The sequence below is a fragment of the Mycteria americana genome, chromosome 2 (assembly GCF_035582795.1).
Source record: "Mycteria americana isolate JAX WOST 10 ecotype Jacksonville Zoo and Gardens chromosome 2, USCA_MyAme_1.0, whole genome shotgun sequence".
NCBI lineage: Eukaryota > Metazoa > Chordata > Aves > Ciconiiformes > Ciconiidae > Mycteria > Mycteria americana.
In genome coordinates, this window is record NC_134366.1 from 38,120,399 (window position 1) to 38,137,840 (window position 17,442).

The 17,442-nt window shown below is 48.7% G+C and overlaps 3 protein-coding genes across 6 annotated transcripts in view; 1 reads left to right on the top strand and 2 right to left on the bottom strand.

Annotated features, from left to right (window-relative positions):
• The window catches only part of HOXA6 (homeobox A6), a 3,531-nt gene extending 1,188 nt beyond the window's left edge, over positions 1 to 2,343 (bottom strand). The window contains exons 1-2 of the mRNA XM_075493045.1: positions 1,810 to 2,343; positions 1 to 501 (exon numbers count right to left, since the gene is read on the bottom strand). The exon at positions 1 to 501 is cut by the window's left edge and continues 1,188 nt beyond it. Coding sequence (XP_075349160.1) covers positions 242 to 501; positions 1,810 to 2,245 — 696 coding nt within the window. The 5' untranslated portion in view covers positions 2,246 to 2,343 and the 3' untranslated portion in view covers positions 1 to 241. The remainder of the gene's footprint in view (positions 502 to 1,809) is intronic.
• Positions 2,344 to 2,379: 36 nt separating this feature from the next.
• LOC142405516 (uncharacterized) lies at positions 2,380 to 7,691 on the top strand. Of its 4 annotated transcripts, none has more exons than XR_012774214.1 (3): positions 2,557 to 2,662; positions 5,127 to 5,226; positions 6,432 to 7,691. XR_012774214.1 is itself a non-coding variant. In XM_075493046.1 (2 exons), exons 1-2 carry the CDS (start codon positions 2,394 to 2,396, stop codon positions 6,850 to 6,852), a joined length of 690 nt encoding a protein of 229 aa, XP_075349161.1. In that variant the 5' UTR covers positions 2,380 to 2,393; the 3' UTR covers positions 6,853 to 7,691. The 4 variants fall into 4 exon arrangements, 2 of the variants coding, with proteins under 2 accessions (XP_075349161.1, XP_075349162.1); XR_012774215.1 differs by lacking the exon at positions 2,557 to 2,662 and adding an exon at positions 4,695 to 4,889; XM_075493046.1 differs by lacking the exon at positions 5,127 to 5,226 and having other exon boundaries at positions 2,380 to 2,662.
• A 6-nt stretch (positions 7,692 to 7,697) lies between these two features.
• HOXA7 (homeobox A7) lies at positions 7,698 to 11,044 on the bottom strand. Its single transcript, XM_075493049.1, has 2 exons — positions 10,542 to 11,044; positions 7,698 to 9,499 (listed from the first exon to the last, which is right to left on the bottom strand). Exons 1-2 carry the CDS (start codon positions 10,915 to 10,917, stop codon positions 9,216 to 9,218), a joined length of 660 nt encoding a protein of 219 aa, XP_075349164.1. The 5' UTR covers positions 10,918 to 11,044; the 3' UTR covers positions 7,698 to 9,215.
• Positions 11,045 to 17,442: the final 6,398 nt, after the last annotated feature.

Sequence of the window (17,442 nt, forward strand, 5' to 3'; positions counted from 1 at the left end):
CACCATCTACGCTTTGGAAAGGTGGTTATATACATACATGCCTGTAGCTCGAAAGCTAGGACTTCCACATAGATTAAAGAAAGTCACAGATGATTGCAAATGTACATCTTTTAACCAAGCCTTTTGGGAATTAATAGAGTGTGACAAACCTATAGGATTTTAGTAGCAGAAGGAACACAAGGTAAATAACAGTAATTGTAAGCGCTAAGGAAAGGCCTGGTAGCGTTTATTAAACGTGGTTCTACTCCCCTGACTTTTCCTCTGTTTCTTCGCTGCTGGGCTGTGTGGAATTTATGAATTTGTTTTCCTTTTTCCATTTCATCCGCCTGTTTTGAAACCATATTTTAATCTGGCGTTCAGTAAGGCAGAGAGCGTTTGCAATCTCAATACGTCGTCTTCGGGTTAAGTATCTGTTAAAATGAAATTCCTTCTCTAACTCTAGCGTTTGGTATCTGGTGTAAGTTTGCCTCCCTCGTCTCCCATGAGTTCCATATACTGTACCTGTAGAAGTAAAGACAAAACGATCGCATTGGACAGGGCCCAGTGATTTCAGACCAGAAAGAGCGGTTAGTATATTCTGCCTCCTTTTGCAGGCACAATCACGGGGGGGGTGGGGGGTGGGGGTGAGGGGGGGGCCTGCTCTGGTTTCCTGGAGGCTGTTTTTTTTGTCCCTCTTTTCCTTTTCTCCTGCCTGACCAGCTGTAAATGCGGATGTGTAGCGTGCTGACGGCGGTGGGGGAACTGGGATACAAAGAGGCTTTAAGGTGGACCCAGGGAAAGCGAAGTAGGTAGCACCCGTGTGAATCGCTGAGCGGTGTCTACCCTCTGCGTGTGGACACACGCACACACACACGTGTGCGATCCGAGGAGCTGCACGCACGCGTGTGTGCGTGTGTGTGTGCACGCATATGCGGGTGTGTTTACACAAACACGCTCTATTGCCATGGCTGTTACTACAGAGGGTCTGTAATTTAAGTATAATTATAGACATCAGCTAAGGATCATAGAAGAGCTTTTGCCATTTGCTCCGGAATTTATTGCCCTCGAAGGCAAAGCAGCATCAGAATGGTCTTGCTAAAAGTTTAACTTTCCAAAAAAGAAATGCGACCCACAGTCCAGCAAAACTCGGGAGGGGAGAGGAGGGGAGTCATCAGCAAACACTGGAAGTTAACGTCTTACTAGAGGATTATTAAAAATAAGTGCCACCCCAACACAACCCTCCCCCCCCCCCAGCACGACTCCTGGACAGAATAGTTCAATTCTGTGAAGTTCACTTGTAAGTCAGAGAAAATCCGCAATGCCATGGAAGTGCGCCCACGGCCCCAGAAACGTGCTCTCAATATCCAATACTTACAGGCTAATGAGCTGGGGGAGGGGGGCGAGGAGGAATGTGCCACAAATGCATTGGATCCTCAGTGCAGAGGGCATATTCCCTGCATCGCTCTCTGACAATGAAGAAGCGGAGCAGAAGCTTTGGGGTGGCTTTAGGAGAGTGGTAAAACTGCTCTGCTCCTTTTTTGCTCTTTTTTTTTTTTCTTTTTTTTTTGCCTGCTTCCTAAGGATTCCCCAGTAACTTTCACCAGTGAACGCACAAGCTGGGCTTTCGGCCACCTTTCCCAGGGTGCCAACGTGCCAGGTCTAAAATAACCTGGGAAGGTTTCATGTTACACATTGCCCTGCAGGAACCGTGTCTCTCCAGCACTCTGGACTTTATCTAAGAACCAAAAAAAAAAAAAAAAACCTTGGGGAAAGAAACTTTTCCTTCCCCCCCCCCCCCCCTCCGCCCTTGATTGCATCGAAATGCCTTACCAGCGCAGGAGTTCATCCGCTGCATCCAGGGGTAAACAGGGCTCGTGTACTTCCGGTCGGTGCCTTCGTCATTTACAATTTTGGCTTGGACGCCGCTTGATTTGTACTGTTGATCGGGAGAAAAGTGCAGGTAGTCCCCGGGCCCCCTCTGTTTGCCACTGCCGGAGGGAGAGGCGCTACTAATTTCCTTGTCCGAATAAAAACAAGAGGCTCCGTACTCATAGGAAGCCCGATTGCAAGCAATGACGGTGTTGGACTGTTGGTAGAAACAAGGTGAGGTGTAAGTCTTGTCCTGCAGGCTGCTTGCCCCGTACGAAGCCGGAAAATGCCTGAGAGCATCATAGCCCGCCGGGTAAAGGGGGATCTGCCCGAGGAAAGAGTCCTGGCCCCCGGGCAGGCTCCCCGGGAAAGTGGGATTCACGAAATAGGAACTCATTTGCTCTCCCCCTCTCCCGGACCGTGATTTGTTGTGTATTAGTACATCTGGCGATAACTATTAGGAGTCATCGAAGTGGTTTGTTTCTGGATGGCCGAGCGCCAAAAGCGACAGCAGAAAATAGGAGCAGCTGACGGCGGGGCGGCCAATGGGAGCGCGCGCGGCGCCCGCTCCCCCGGGGCCGCCGCCACCGCGCCGCCAACTTACCGGCAGCCCCGGCCCCGCCGCGCCGCCCCGCGCAGCGCCGCGCAGCGCCGCGGGCACCGGCCGCGCCCCCGGGGCGGCACCGCCCCTCCGGAGGAAAAAGATTCCAATAATAATAATAGCAGTAATAATCACAGCCGTGAGTCCCGGCGGGAGCAGGCAGCGCGGGCCGTGTGACAGCGGCGGACAGGGACCCCCCCCCGGCGGCTGGAGGTGTGTGTAGGGGGGCCCCCGCAAAAGTCGGCGGCCCCACGATAGGCGCGTCGCCGCCGTGGGAGCCGCGCAGCCCCGCGGGCAGGGTGGGCGAGCCGCCCCGGCTCTCCGGCGGAGGGAGGCGGCGGTGGGTGCCGCGGAGGGAAAGTTTGGAGCGGAGGGAGCACGTGAAGGGGGGAGCGGAGCGCCGCGCAGCGCGGGGGGGGCGGCCCGGCCTCTCTCCGCCTTCCCACCGCGATGCCACAAGCGCATCCAGGAGTTTTCGGCCGCTTTTTTTCGGAAATCGCCCCTCCGCCGAGGCTTCCCTTCGGAGCTCGGGGAGCCCGCCCCGGCGCCCAACCCAGCTTTTGTGAGAGAGGCTAACGCGTCCTGCGTGGAAGAGGTCTCGCATCTTAATGAACACCCCCGTAATTAAGACGGAGGTCGTGGCCGGGGCAGGAAACGGTGGCCTTCTCGGGAGGGGGATTTTTCTTCTGCACCAAGGGCCCGCGAAGGCCCTGGGAAGGGCTGGGCGGGCTCCCGGCGCCCCCCGAGCAGCCCAGATAAAGTTCCACGTGTCTCTTCTCCCCGAGTCCCCCCCGCCGGAGTCGAGCCGAGGGAATCAAACATTCAAATTCAAACCCGAGCCAGTAGGACTATTCCTAATTAATACAGCCCGGCTAATGAGTCAGCAGAAGCCAATCGCTTTCGTTGTTGCTCCGAATAATTTGATTAAACGCGGATGTGTGTCTTTAAGGGGGGGGGGGGAACCCCAAACCATGAAACAAACATTTCCACCTTCATTTTTCAACATGGCAGTTACCCCATAGCGGAAATATAATTCTTGGCCCAGGGCAGGGACAGTAACAGTAACATCAGTAACAGTTTCACCAGTAACAGTGCTGATGAAATTCGCTGAGACACTTTTAATTCAGCCGTAACCCTGCAGTTCCTGGAGATAACATGAGGTTGTTCATTCCAAGCTGAGTTTACTCATAATCCGTGCCCATTACAACAGACTGAATAGCCTAATTTTAAAACGCGCTCTGACGGAAGGTGACATTCGTACGAGCCCCGTTTCCTAAAGTAGCTTTCAAAGGAGAGTTTTGTTGCTGTTGGGAGACTATTTGTCTCATTTCCGGGGGCAGATTACGATACCTATAAAACAGTAGTGAGTTAAAACATCTCTCCACAATAGTTTGTATTGTTCACAGTCTCAGCTGGACTTTCACATTCAGATGTTGATTGCCTCCAATTTTTCCCCCCCCCCTAACTTCCTTAACCTCTTCAGCCCGGCTAATCCATAAACACACCTGGTAGAATTGCAACTCACTAGCTGCATGCTTTGGGAGGTCATTTCAGAAACGCCTGTTTCCTGAAAGCCAGCCTTCTCCAGAAAAAGTTTTTTTTTACTCGGTGCGAAGAGAGTTAAAAAAGGAGGGAACACCAACAAACAAGCACACAGCACGCTAAATACGAAGAGGTTTTAAAAAGGGCAGATTTTCGCCAACATAGGTCAGAACGAAAACGCACCGTGAAAAAATGAATACTCGGGACAAGCGAAACCCACCGGCCCTACTTTAAAAAGTTGTGGCCAGACGGTCTTTTGTTTGAATCCATCACACAGGGACCAAAATAAAAAGATCGCGCCAAGCTTGGATATATTTACATTTTATAGCATCGGCTACAGACTGATTTTTCCCCCCCTCTCTTTTGGTTTTTCTTTCTTCGCTCTGTTTCAAGTTATTGTTTGAGTCCAATTCAAACCTTCGAAAGCTCGACCGCAGGCAGCGAAAACATTTCTTCGTTGATCCCGTAATATTAAAAGGAATTAAATGCGCACGTTTGCCTGGCTGGGTCGTGTTAGAGTAGTTACAGTGACAGCTATACAATCTGCACTGCAATCTCCGCTTCAGTCACATTCAGGCGTCCTCTCCGCTCCTCCCCCTACCCCCAGAAAACCCCGAATTACAATAATCTGTGACCCCCCAGCTCTGCCGGGGAAATGCCCTGCCCGGACACGCTTCGCAGCAGTTTCCCCTCACCATTTCCCCCCTGGAAAGCAGAAAGCCAGCCGCCTGCATTTTGCCACCGCAACAAAGTCACACTTGGCGATACCCATGTATTTCATCCGCCTTTTATTTGTTTTCGGAATTCCCCGCACCCCCAGCACCGCCTCCGCCAAGCACTTCGCCTTCCTCCTCCCGCCGAAAGCACGGCCGGCAGCCCCGGCCACCCTCGGATACAGGTGCGGGGGCTGTTGCCCTCTTAAGCTTTAAAAGCCCCCTTCTCCTCGTATGTAAAACCACTTACAAATCCTTCTCAGGCTCGGCAGCGTCACCAAAACCAGGCTTTAACTAATAGCTCCTAATCCAAACAGTTTGGGCGAGGCGAACCGTTGTTTAGACTCGCGGGGTACGGGGATCCTGGCCGGGGAGACGCGGGCGGGTCCTCCCCAGCCAGCTCCCACTGTGATATTTTACAGTTGACACACACACCGAGGTACAAGCGAAGGGGAGGGGGCAGAGCCGACCCTGCCGGAATATCTTGCCGGAGGGGCGAGCTGCGATGCTCCCATAGGAAAGGTAGGCCGGATTTCTTTTTCTTTTTTTTTTTTTTTTTTGGTCTTTTATTTGGGTTTCCCCCGAGCAGCGCAGGCTCCCAGCGCTGCCCTTCCCAGGGCTGCGGGGGCCGCTCCGCGCCCGCCTCCGCCGTTCCGCCACGCCGTGGCAGCACTGAGCACCCGCTGCCCCGCAATAAATAATCCAGCGCTCACTGCAGCTCCAGTCCGGCGGATACCGCAATGCAATGCAAATGCAATGCTTTATCAGCCCGGCAGCACAAGCAGAGCCGGGGCCAAGGCTTAAAGCGCTCCGAGCCGCTCGTTCGCCGTGAGGAGGCGGGAGCGGAGCCGGGCGGCGGCGGCGGCGGCGGGGAGTCTCGGGGACGCCGTCCCCGGGGCCCCGGTCCCCCCCGCCGGCACACACCGCGGGGCACCGGCCCGCCGGCCGCCGCTCCCCCCGCCCCAGCGCAGCACCGTAACAGTCACAACAAGGAGAGAAAGGGGGAAAAAAGCTCCGTCTCCGGCACCGAAATCGGTTTAGCCGCTGCAAAGCCCGCTCCGCGCAGCCGAGGCGCGCAAGCTACCCACGCCGGAAAGCGCCGGGAACGCTGTTCCAACGGACCCACGGCGGGGCACGGGGGTTTTGCAGGCAGCTCTTGGTCTGGTAAAGAAAATCAAAGACAGATTCGCGCTGCTTCCCCCGTCTAGAAATAACCTTTCCCCTGGACATGCCGGGGGAGCCAGGAGACATTGTGCTGACCGGTGTTTTTTTTCTGAAATAGTCAAAAATAAATTGCATCCAAATTGGAGCTGCCGCGAATGAACTTTAAGTTAATGCTGCGAAATAAAAAAAAAAAAAATTATTTGGGGGGGGTAATTTTTTTTTCCCTCGTGCTGGAAAAAAAAAATCTCCCCGGATCGATGCTGCAAACCTGAATTATTAGAAAATAACCTGAATGTCACAGCAAACCCCTGGCAAATGCAAACAGAAATAAACTTCGTGAAAAAAAAAATCCACGGCTTCCTTGCTAAATAATAGAAAGTAGACATTTTATTTAGGCATATTTTTGCATGCACTGGTTAAGTCGAAATCAACTGAGCTGCAGCCACCTCTATTTTTGGCCGGTAACATTTCCATTTGGTTTAATTGCACATGTCTAATATTTAAACGTATTAACCCATGTTTCCCTGCTTACAGTAGTGTCATATACATTTCTCACCTTTTAGGTTCTGGCTCACAGGAGCCCCTGCGACTTTGACAGCTGTCGCTTTGGCTGCACAGGAGACGAATCGCCCTCCTTTTGGTGCCAGAAGAAGCAGGAAATTAGCCAGGTTGCAAGTTGAAAATCTGCCACGCCAGTGCTTTGAATCCAATATGCCACACCTTCCAGCGGGGGAACTGGAAATTGCCATCCCGGATCTGTGTTCTAGGCGGCTGCTTATGCCGAACCTCCGCACACTTTGTTCACTATTGCCTTACAAAGAACAAATGAAATGGGGATTGAAAGCCAGAGAGATCCGAAGCAGGACAGAGCTCAGCAAAAGAATGCGGCTCTATTCTCGCAAGGGAAATTATAAAAAAGTTCATGTTCACGGTTACCATCCACATGACCGACAACGACCAATGGAAAAACCGAACAACTCATAAAGTTGTATTGCAAAGTTGTAAATTTTCATAAACAACAACGGATTTATGGCCTTTTCCTCATCACTAAGAAGAGGCAGGTCTTAGAGAGGCGCCATCTTACCACAGAGGCAGCCCTGGAGTTTTTAAAAAGACCTGGAGTTTGTACTAATTTTATTAAAATTACAATTAGTACGTTGACCAGGAACGGAGTGTGGTAGAAAAAGGGAACTTCTGCGCAAATGATGCTCTGCTTCTACCTATATTTACCCGGCCGAATAAAGGGACTTTGCGGGCGAGCTTTTATTTTTTTTTTTTAATTTTTAAAAAAAGATTTAAAATATTAGATCTCCTTGGCGCTACGTGGTACCTAGCAAAAAATGATACATTTCCTAAAGCGTGGCGATTTTTCCCCTTTTCGATGGCACCCTGATGCCCCCCGCCCCCCGAAAGCCGCACGCACAAGCCACAGACGTACCCGACCAGACCATTTACACTTGGAAGTTTCGCACCGCACTTTCTGTTCATTACCAAATATTATGTCACCGCATGCGATTTCGGCTTGATCGCCGGCCGCCTGGACTGGGGTTATGATTGCAAGAGGACAGGGGCACACGGTGGAAGGAAGCCCTCCCAGACAGAAGGCTTTCCGCTTTATTAATCAACTGCGCTGGGGGAAAAAAAAAAAATTCACAAAGTCGAGATAGAGAAATTGACTGATTCCTATCAATTCATCACCTTGGAATTTTTTTTCCTGCTGATTACGGGAAAAAAAAGATTTATATGGTCTAATTTCTTTATTTGTCTGTGTAAATTATTTTCTGATGCTTCCTTCAAACTGTTCCCCTAATAAAGAAACACGATTCATTGTCAACAAGCATATTTATTTTCTGTGTAACATAAAACACATTTATCGTGGGAGATACTTGAACACGGTATCACTTCCAAAGAGAGTTCACAGACATTTTTTTTTTCCACTTCCAATACTTACACGGCATATCCAAATGTTCACAACGAACACATCGAAACACATTGTAACATACAATTCTTGAATAAACTTTAGCCAAACCTTCAAGACGGATTTATACAGAGTTCTTAACAATACATCATGCTACAAAGTTTCCAAATTAATTACATACTTCCCAATTTATGACATGATCCTACAAATGAGCTCCAAGACGAATATAAATGACAAAAAAAAAAAAATCGTTCAAATATACAGTATCTGCTATTGTAGGAAAATTCACGGTATTACATATTAACACGTTCGGCTAATCAGGACAAACAGGTTTTTTTTTAAAGGTGGTTACATGGTCATTTAAATTCACTTTTCAAAGAACACTTTCCGCTATATTAAGTAAGATCAACCTAGAAGAAGAAAACAGCCTTTATAGCAGAGGCAGCCGAAGGTAGAAGCCAACGGGAGATATTAAACCGCTTTGTACAATATTGGCGTGTGTTTGCTTCCTCACTCGGAATAGTAAAGAATCGAGAACAAAGATATATTGCAGCATATGGTTTTCATTTATAATTGCTTTGGAATAAATATATTATTTTAAATTTAAATATATTCAGCCTTTTCGGTACCAAATTCTATACCAAAGCTATTGATGCGTGCTTTTCGAACAACTACACTTACATTTCTAAAAGCATTTTGCGATTCACATTACTAATGTTATCTTCTTTTGACTACTAAAATACAGTATACTTTCGAAGATAGGTAGGCGGAGCAAGATATATAGGTAGTCTGGAAAATAGGTAGTACAAATCATTGCTGTAGATCGTAGTGGTTTGTGGAACATCTTATTTTTTTCCCCTTACTTGCTGTTTAACCTTTTGTTAGTGTAGCTGTTAGTTATGATACTTTTCTAACAATAATTAAAAAAAAAAAAAGAAAAAAACAGAGAAGTGCAGAGCTACTTATTCAAAATTAGGTAGTTTTTCTTAATGTGAGCCTAATGCACTTTTCCCTTTACACGATTGGGACTATTGAGTCAGGTAGTTACTTCGGAAGGTCACGGTTTACTATCTGTGCAAGCAGCAGTTCTCCCACTGAAATGTCCCCTGGACAAACCCACCCAGGTTTGGGTGAACGAAAAAAGAAATGATTGTAGGATGCTCTTAGGAGATATTACCGAAAGGTTCGGCACAGGGCAGGTTTGGGGAGTATGGAAGAGTGGAGAGAATGCTGGAAAACCACCCCAAGAAACGTTTTCATGTTTGCAAACGCTCGCTTGCAAGACAATTATTAAAGGGAACCGATTTTTTCTTTTTAAATAAAAACAGTGAGTCTCTCTCTTTTTTTTGTTTTTTTCCTTTAAAGGGAGCTGTTCCAACTGTCATGTGCATACGTTATACTAAGAGATCGCTTCCTCGAGTGGGACTCCTTAGTCCTCCTCCTCTTCGTCTTCTTCCACTTTCTCGACAGAGGCTGCTGCTGACGTGGGCTCGTTGGGAGCCGGGGTGCTGGAGCTCTCCTCCTTGTGCTCCTTCTTCCACTTCATCCTCCGGTTTTGGAACCAGATTTTGATCTGCCTCTCCGTCAGGCAGAGGGCATGGGCGATCTCTATCCTCCGCCGCCGAGTCAGATAACGATTGAAGTGGAATTCCTTCTCCAGCTCCAGGGTCTGGTAGCGGGTGTAGGTCTGGCGCCCTCGCTTCCTATCTGGACCTGAAAGCAGGCACACACGGCCAGGAGTTAGGCAAGAAGAGGAAAGTTTTCTCCTGTTAGGGTTTTTTTCCTGATAATTGATATTATTTTTAAAATAAACAAACAAACAAACAAAAAGCGGCCGAGCGAGAGCGAATGATCCCCTTCTCTGACTTCCAGCCGCCCCCCCACTTTGCCCTAACAAAGACATTTCAGCCACACGACCTGCCCTGCTCAGGCAGGGCAAAAATTAAGTTGCTCGAGACCTAGAAGAAGTGGAGAGAAAGCATTCAGGAGAGGAGGTGGGGGAGGAAATTGCTTTTGGGAGGAGGAACTTTCCCCCCAGGCGATGTATTTCCCTAAAATCTTCCAGGCTTTCGCGTTTCACAAGGGAAAATAAAAAGCTGGAAGGCTGGGCTGTATTTATTTTATTTTAATGTCGGGGGCTCCCTTCACCCCCCCACCCACCCCACCCCGCCTGGACCGTAAACAATACATCGCATTTAGCTCCAGAAGAGAGCTCTCCTTTTTCACACACTCTCCCCCCCCCGCCCCCCCCCCCGCCCCGTTTTCCTGTTTAGTACATTTCTATAGATCCTTATCTCCGTGGAAAGGGCAGGGGGGGACGAGAGTGGCACGTCTCCGCAACGTGGGCTGGCAAAGTCCTCAGCAGCCCGTCCCCCGCTCCTGAACGCCCCTCTCCCCTCCGCCTTCCCCAGCGAGCGGGATTTTTTTGCCCAACTTCGGCAGAGGGCAGGGGAGACGCTTACCCGAGGGGGCTCTGGGAGCCCGCAGCCAACTCTCCACATTTCTATAGCAAACAGCGCAAATCAACTCAATGCTAAAATTCCATAGCAAATGGAGTTAAATAAATTTACGAGGCTAGAACCCATTAATTGGGCAATAAAAAGTTTTATGATACTCATTTACATACAATGCCACGGGCTTTCTACGCAATGGCGCCTCGGCTATAATTAAAACCATAAAGGCTGTGCTGACAGTAATTCTGGCGACACGCTTTGCCTGGCTGCCACAGCTCCGAGCCCTCTCCGCTTGCCCCTACCTGAAGACCTCATCCAGGGGTATATCCGGAAATTAGGCTCAGCCTGGTTGTGCAGGTTGCTTTCCTCCGCTTTCTCACAGCTGGGTTTGGTTAGCTCATTGCAGAGGACGGGAATGTTCTGATCAAAAGAGGAACAATGCAGGTTGTAGGCATCAGAGCCCAGGCTGTATCCGGAAGAGAACGGGCTTTGATATATGGTACTGTTCACATTGTACAAGCCGGGCATGGAGGAGGCGAAGGCACCCGCGCCCGGTCCATAGCCGCTTCTCTGGGAGTTGCTTGCAAAGGAGCAAGAAGTAGGCTCTGCATTTTGGAAAAGAGAAGCCCCCGCCGTATATTTGCTAAAAAGCGCATTCACATAATACGAAGAGCTCATAATTTTGACCTGTGATTTGTTGTCCGGCAGGCTTCAGTGTCGGTTTTACGAGGTAGCGTGATATATGATAACATTACACCCCCAGATTTACACCAAACCCCATTTTCTTTTGGACTGAGCTGCCTCGAGCACGTGACCGGTCATATGACGCCGCCCGCCAATCCCCGCCCGCCTCACAGGTGGTGCCGGCCGCGGCCCGCCGGTGCCCGGCCATGGACGGGCCGGGGACGCCGCCGCCGCCGCCGCCACCGCGCCCGGCAGCGCCCTCCAGCCGCCGCCGCCCCTCGCCCCGGCGGCGCCGCTGCTGCGCAGGGGGGCGGTGGGCCCCCGGGGACGCGCAGACACCATGTGGTCCTGCCGGCGGGCCGGGGGGTGTTGCGAAAATGAGATAAAATATAAACTGTAGGCAGGCTGCTGGTCGCCCGCCCATGGTTTCTCCGCAGAGAAAGGAAGCGGGGGGGAACTCCGCAGCCGGGTTTATGGGGGTACCCCCCCCGGCCGCCGGGCCCCGCCGCACCGCCCCCGGCCCCGAGGGGCTGCCCCCGGCCTTGAAAGTCAAGGCACCCCCCGGGACTGAGCCCCGCCGGTTTGCCCCCTGGGAAAAGAAGACGGTCGCCCTCCCGGGGAAAAAAAAAAAAACAAACGCAAACACAACCAAAAATGAGGAAAAAAACATAAACACAAGGACTCAACTTTCTGAACGCCGTAAAAAGAAAAAAAACCCAACCCAACCCTCAAAATAAAACAGACCCCCCCAGAGTCGAAGGAATCGCCTACAAGCAGCTTCAAATCTCAGCCGCCCGTTTAACGCCCCTTTTACCTTTCCGCCCTGCATACCTTACAGTCCCAAGCGTGTGGCGGCAGCAGTACGCTCAGATGACGGGGAGCGTTGCTGCTTTTCTAAACACCGGGCTCCCCAACAATGCGAATGGCTCTCCATTGAGGATGCTGCACCGTGCCCTTCCTTTAAACGGATCGTAAAATGAGTTTCCTTCCCTCAGACAGGGAGTCCTGGTAAAGACAGCTTTTACTGCCTGCCTGTATTGCACATCATAAACTGGAAGGAGCACAATGGAATTGCCCCGGAAATTCTCCTTTCAATTATAGTTTGGTGCCCTGTGTACAAAGACTTTCTCACCACTTAAAATTGTTCTTGGCGATATTTCGCACGGACCCTAAACTTTACGTTTTGTAAACGTGGGACACCCTCTCCCCCAAACACACCTCCAGCACACACACACACACGCACCCTTTGGGACTCTTTATGCGCGGTTATTGCAGCCCCATGAATATAGGTTACTGACAGAAGCAAGTAAATTCTCTAAAGCCAGATCCCTGAGATATTGGTGCTTCACAGCATGCAAATGTGGCGGCTGTATGTAGGGATTTGCCAAGTGTTAAGTACGTGAAAACGCAGTTGTTATTCGCAGGCGTAAGGGAGAAGCTGGCGAAAGAGCCCCTTCGGTTATTTCTTCCGATTCGCCAATATTAGACAATATCCCTGCGGTCGCAATCGCGATGTGGAAACACGCAGGCAGAAGAGGCTGCTGGAAAGGAATAAAGGCCCAAGAAGTTAAACGAATGCGAAGCAAACAAGACGACGACTAAGAAGATCAAAGAGGCTGAAGTGGATGACATTAGACCAATAAATTGCTCCTCTGGTGACAACATACCAAGATGCAAGAAGAAAGAAACAGCAAATATAACCAATGTCTAGACTTAAATATGGGTAGCATAGGACCGAATAGATTAGCTGGGCGTTGTATTTCGAGCGCTCTGATTCTGTACAATTTGCAGAAATACAGTTTATGTCTTTTCCTTTGCGTGTGCGTGTTTACTGCCGCCACCTTTTTTTATATTTTGCTTTCAGCTTTTTTTTTCCCTGCCAGCCCTTAAGATTTCTCAAAAAGTCTTTACTGAATAAATCTTAAAAGGATCTCCAGACATGGGTCCCCACCACCTTATTTACTTCGCCCACCCTCTGCGTGTTAGGCATAACGCTGCCTCTGCCACAGCCTCTGAAATCTCTCGTTTTGTCGCACACAAAACCAGGCTGGATCCCCGCGCCTGAAAACGCGCTTTTCATTCGAATGTATTTTTTCCAGTCGAGGAAACGGCGAGCGAGCGCAGATTGCGAGGTTGCGGTCACCGCAATATTCTCACAGGCTTTGAAAATAATCCTCGAGGCGGGATTCATTGTATTTATTTTTTTTTATTATTGTGAGCTCTGGGCTAGCTCTCTTCGCCTTCTGAGCTTTTCCGGGAAGGAAAAGGTAGTGATAAAACGGTCCTCATAAGTTATAAGCGACCTGGGAGCACTACATGGTTATGGCTTATGTATTAAGCAGTATCTTGATGTGGTTCATCCTAGGGAGGATTTTGTTGTTTTGGAATCTGTTCTCGCCGTAATTTACCCGCTATTATAATGGAGCGCACTGTGCCAAGTTATTACTTAGTATGACGATGTATAAACACTTTTTAATTTCAAGATAATTTCACTGCCCAAGGAAAAAAATAATTAATCATGATAAGTTTTAGCAATGCCAGTGTAGACAAACATTTGATAGGAAGGCTCTTGTTAGAAAGCAGGGAGTGGCTGTTACTCTTTATCCCTAGAAAGAATTAAATCTTTGAAACAGTGCGGGGAAAAAATATCTCAGTGCTCACATTCCTTCCCGATGCTGAATTTCGATATAAGGAGATTGGCTTTGATTTAAGGAAATGTAAATAAAATGCAGAGAAACTAGTTCTTTTACGGAGTACTGTGCAGCGATTTGTTTAGTTGTCTGGCTTAAACTTGAAAAATACAACGTTCATACTTCAGCCCACATTTTATGCTTCCTTTCCTCCTGCCTTTATTTTCCTTCCAATTAGTTTTTCCCCCTCTCTTTTGGCAACTGCCATCTGAAAATACTCTACGGTTCCCCACTAAGCCTCATTCTCAAAACACGAAAGCCAACAAAAGCAAAAAGGAAAGAAATACGAAAACGACTCGAGGAAATCAAAACAGAAGGAGAGGAGAAGTTAGGAATGACTTTGAGAGACACGTCAAGTTTGCAGAGCATCAGCCTGCTCGCGTCTGTATCGTATCATTACAACGGGTCCCACAGAGCTGAAATTGCTGGGGACACAAGCAGGGTTTTTTATTTCTATCAAAGGCAGCTGTTGAGGAATGGCACTCGCCGGTAAATAATTTTCAAACGAGAGGTTTGCGGCGCTGCCGTGTCCGCGCACGGCCGTGTCTCCAACCACGCGGGGACGAGAGGGGCACTGCAAAGCCCGTCGCTTCGGCCCCCGCTGCGAGGGCGAAGCCCTTCGGGGTCTCTCCTCCCGGGCTGATCCGGGGAGAGCCTCTGCCATCCTGCCCCAACCCTTCGATTCCCCCTTCCTCCAAATATTTCATGTCTCACCAGCCCTTCGGGAGATCAGGACAGCCTGTTTGCAGGCTCAGAGCTTCGCCAGAGAAGGGCGAAGATTTGGGGCGAGGGAAAGAGGAGCTGGCAGGTCAGTTCCAGGGCTCCATACGTCTCTATTAGCTAGTAGAAAAAGCCCCGGTGTTTTGAGAATAGTGAATGCAGCGCATGTCCTTGGTGCAGAGCAAGCTTTACTTTTGCCATGAGAGCACCGAACGCGGCCGGGCAGTAGCCGCCACCCTAACCGCTCCCGCTGACAGCGGGGCCTCCCTCACCGTACTCCCGGGATAAGGCGCGGGAAAAAAAAACCAACCCCACCGGCCTTTGTTGCAACCAAACCAGCGGTTCCAGCCCCAGTTATGCTCCCACAAAGTCGACATTTTAGGAGCTTTCGGGGAGGCGGCCGAGCGCTTGATGGCGGGCGGGCGGGCGCGCGCTCTTTCGCGGGCTCACAGCGCCACCTGCCGGCGCCCGGCCGCCACGGCCGCCCGCGCCGCCGCCGCCGCCGCCCCGGCCCCGCGGAGCCAGCGCCTCTGCCCGCCAGCGCAGGGGAAGATAAATGTCCACCTCCCAGCCTGGATTTAAGCAGGGGAAGGCCAATAAAAGGTTGTTATTTCCGCTCGCCCGCTTTATCTAAAACAGCCAGACAAAACAAATGAAAAGGCTTTTGTAGAAAATCTTAATTGTGGCTGGACAGTTGTAAACTCATTAAGAGCCGAATTCCAGACAGTTTGCAGACCCGTCATTTATTACACACTCTTAATGCTGATTCTTTGAAGTTGCCTCTGTCTGCAACAACAGAGGGCGTCCCAGCATCCCCAAATACTGGCTCAGGGATCAATTAGGGGCTTTTTGTGTGCGTGCACGCCAGAACGAGCTCCCTTTTGCTAATTAGAACTCATCAAATTTTACCCCGGATTTCTTTCCTTTTTTTTCTTTTTTTTTTTTTTAAGGCGAAGCCGAAAGCATTTTTTTTTCCTCCCGCAGTTCTGCACATCTGTAGACTTCTTGCCGGCTCCCTAAGTTTTGTCTTCAGCCCTGCAGCGTTTTACACCCCATAAACGGTTACAGCAGTCATTTTCTTTTATTGCACTGTATGGCTCTGAATTTTCCTAACAACAACTTCTGCCAAGACCATAACTGTGTTCCGTCTTATTTTGCTTTAAATACATATATATATATAAGTGTACTTCCGTAAAACAAGAAGGCTTTTCTTGTTACTCGACGTATTTGCAAACAAGGGTCGGTACGGCGCAGGAGTGGGCTGCGGCTCATATTATGGAGGATATCTACTCTGAGCAGTAAGATGTCCGCCCAAAACAAGGGTAAATTTCAACAAGCTCGCAGACTTCGCTATTTTCTTTTGTTGCTGAGCTTGGTTTGGCTTGGGGCGGCGGGGGAGGGGTGGGTGCAATGGGGGTGTGTGTGGAAATCTTCCACTCCAAAGAAACCTTCTTTCTGTTTTTAAAAACAAATCCTATTTTGTCCTCTCTGCTCTAGCCTGCTGCCAGCCCAGCTCTTTCCTTCGGCTAAATCAGCGAGTAAAATTGACACCATAAATTCTACCATAATTGTCAGTAAAATTTTATCTGTATCTATATCTATCCGTACATACATATATAATCTGGGGCGCTAGTAAAATGCAAGGGGTTGTTTTTATTTGCCACGGGACATTTAAAAGGAAGGAAAAAAATCCCAAACGTGAAGGCAGGGGAAGGAAAAAAATGGGTGACGTTTGAAATAACGTATTTTGCATGGGCAATTATCTCTAGAAGGGAATTTAAAATGAACACGCTGGAAAGGCGAGCCTTCTCACAAAGCTTGTTGCAGCACACTTAGTGCTGGACATTTTCTGGTACAGGCTAATTAACCATCTCAGCTTAAATGTCGCTGTCTGAGCTGATTTACATTATGCCCCGCACCGAAGAACGTCGGACATTTTGGTTTGGTCCTCAATCCCCCCGCCCCGCCAGGAGAATGTATGAAAACCGCCTGAACTCGGGGCTGTGCCCCGCTGCCATGCCAAGGGGCTCCCTCCTCGCCCCGCCAAGCGCCAGTTTACCAAATTCTATCCGGGAAGGGGGAGCCGCGCCTCCTCTCAGCGAAGCAACGGCATTGAGGACCCGAATCTGCCCATTTAGGACGAAAATAAGCCCACATTTTCATCACCTGGGGTCTGCGTTTATAGAACCGAGGCTTTGCCTTGGCTCAGAAATAAAACCGCCACTCGCCTCGCCTCCGTGGCTGCCCTAGCTCTGCCGCTCCTGCTGGTGAGATTCCATGTGCTGTGGAAGGACCCCTCCTTAATAATCTTAAAACATCACAAAATATAAAAGAATCAATATATTTTATTTGGCAAAAAGTTAAATATCATTTCAACACAACGATTTGGTCAGTAGGCCATGAGGTAACTATTTCAAAATAGACAGTGTACGTTCTGCATCAACATAACTTCCCAGATTTATTTTTGTTAATCGATACAAATTTACAATAACCAAATGTAGGTTTTTATAGTGTATAATTTATTATCAATAAAATTAACCTTCATTACAATAATCATCAAATCATTCGATTAAAATTAAAACGTAAACCATAGGTAGTTACCCTTTTCACATATACGTATAGCTCCGAAATCTGATAACTGCTCACTGGTGCAAAAACAATATTTAAGCTAGTCTGTTTATTTACTTTTTTTAATATATAGATTATATATACAACCGACAAAGACAGTACTATATATTTATCGACTGTGCATACTAAAATGACTTGCTTCAATATTTTGAGAACCGTAATTCCCAGACATCCCGGACGAACTTTTTTTCTACTTTTTTTTTTGTTTTGCATTGGGATATATATAATATATATTTTACAATCAAAGGTTAACTGTCTAATTATACAGAAAAGACTTAATACACTACAGAGCTATACTCTATGCAATTTTTATAATAAACAACCTGAGTTCAAATTGAATTCTAGCTTACACCATTACATCCGGTACAGCACCCAAGCACATAAATTGAGTCACAAACATAATTACCACAATAAAACACAGTGTTCAAGTATTAGAGCAGAGATCTCTCTGCCGCGCAAAGAGCGAATAAAATTAACTACG

What these genes read in the sequence shown, in the direction of transcription:
- LOC142405516 (XM_075493046.1), top strand. Translation starts at nt 2,394, where the DNA reads ATGGGAGCGCGCGCGGCGCCCGCTCCCCCGGGGCCGCCGCCACCGCGC. An exon ending in CCCCCCCCCGGCGGCTGGAG is followed by an intron (nt 2,663 to 6,431) that starts GTGTGTGTAGGG and finishes CTCACCTTTTAG; the next exon opens with GTTCTGGCTCACAGGAGCCC.
- HOXA7 (XM_075493049.1), bottom strand. Translation starts at nt 10,917, where the DNA reads ATGAGCTCTTCGTATTATGTGAATGCGCTTTTTAGCAAATATACGGCG. An exon ending in CCCCTGGATGAGGTCTTCAG is followed by an intron (nt 9,500 to 10,541) that starts GTAGGGGCAAGC and finishes GCCTGCTTTCAG; the next exon opens with GTCCAGATAGGAAGCGAGGG.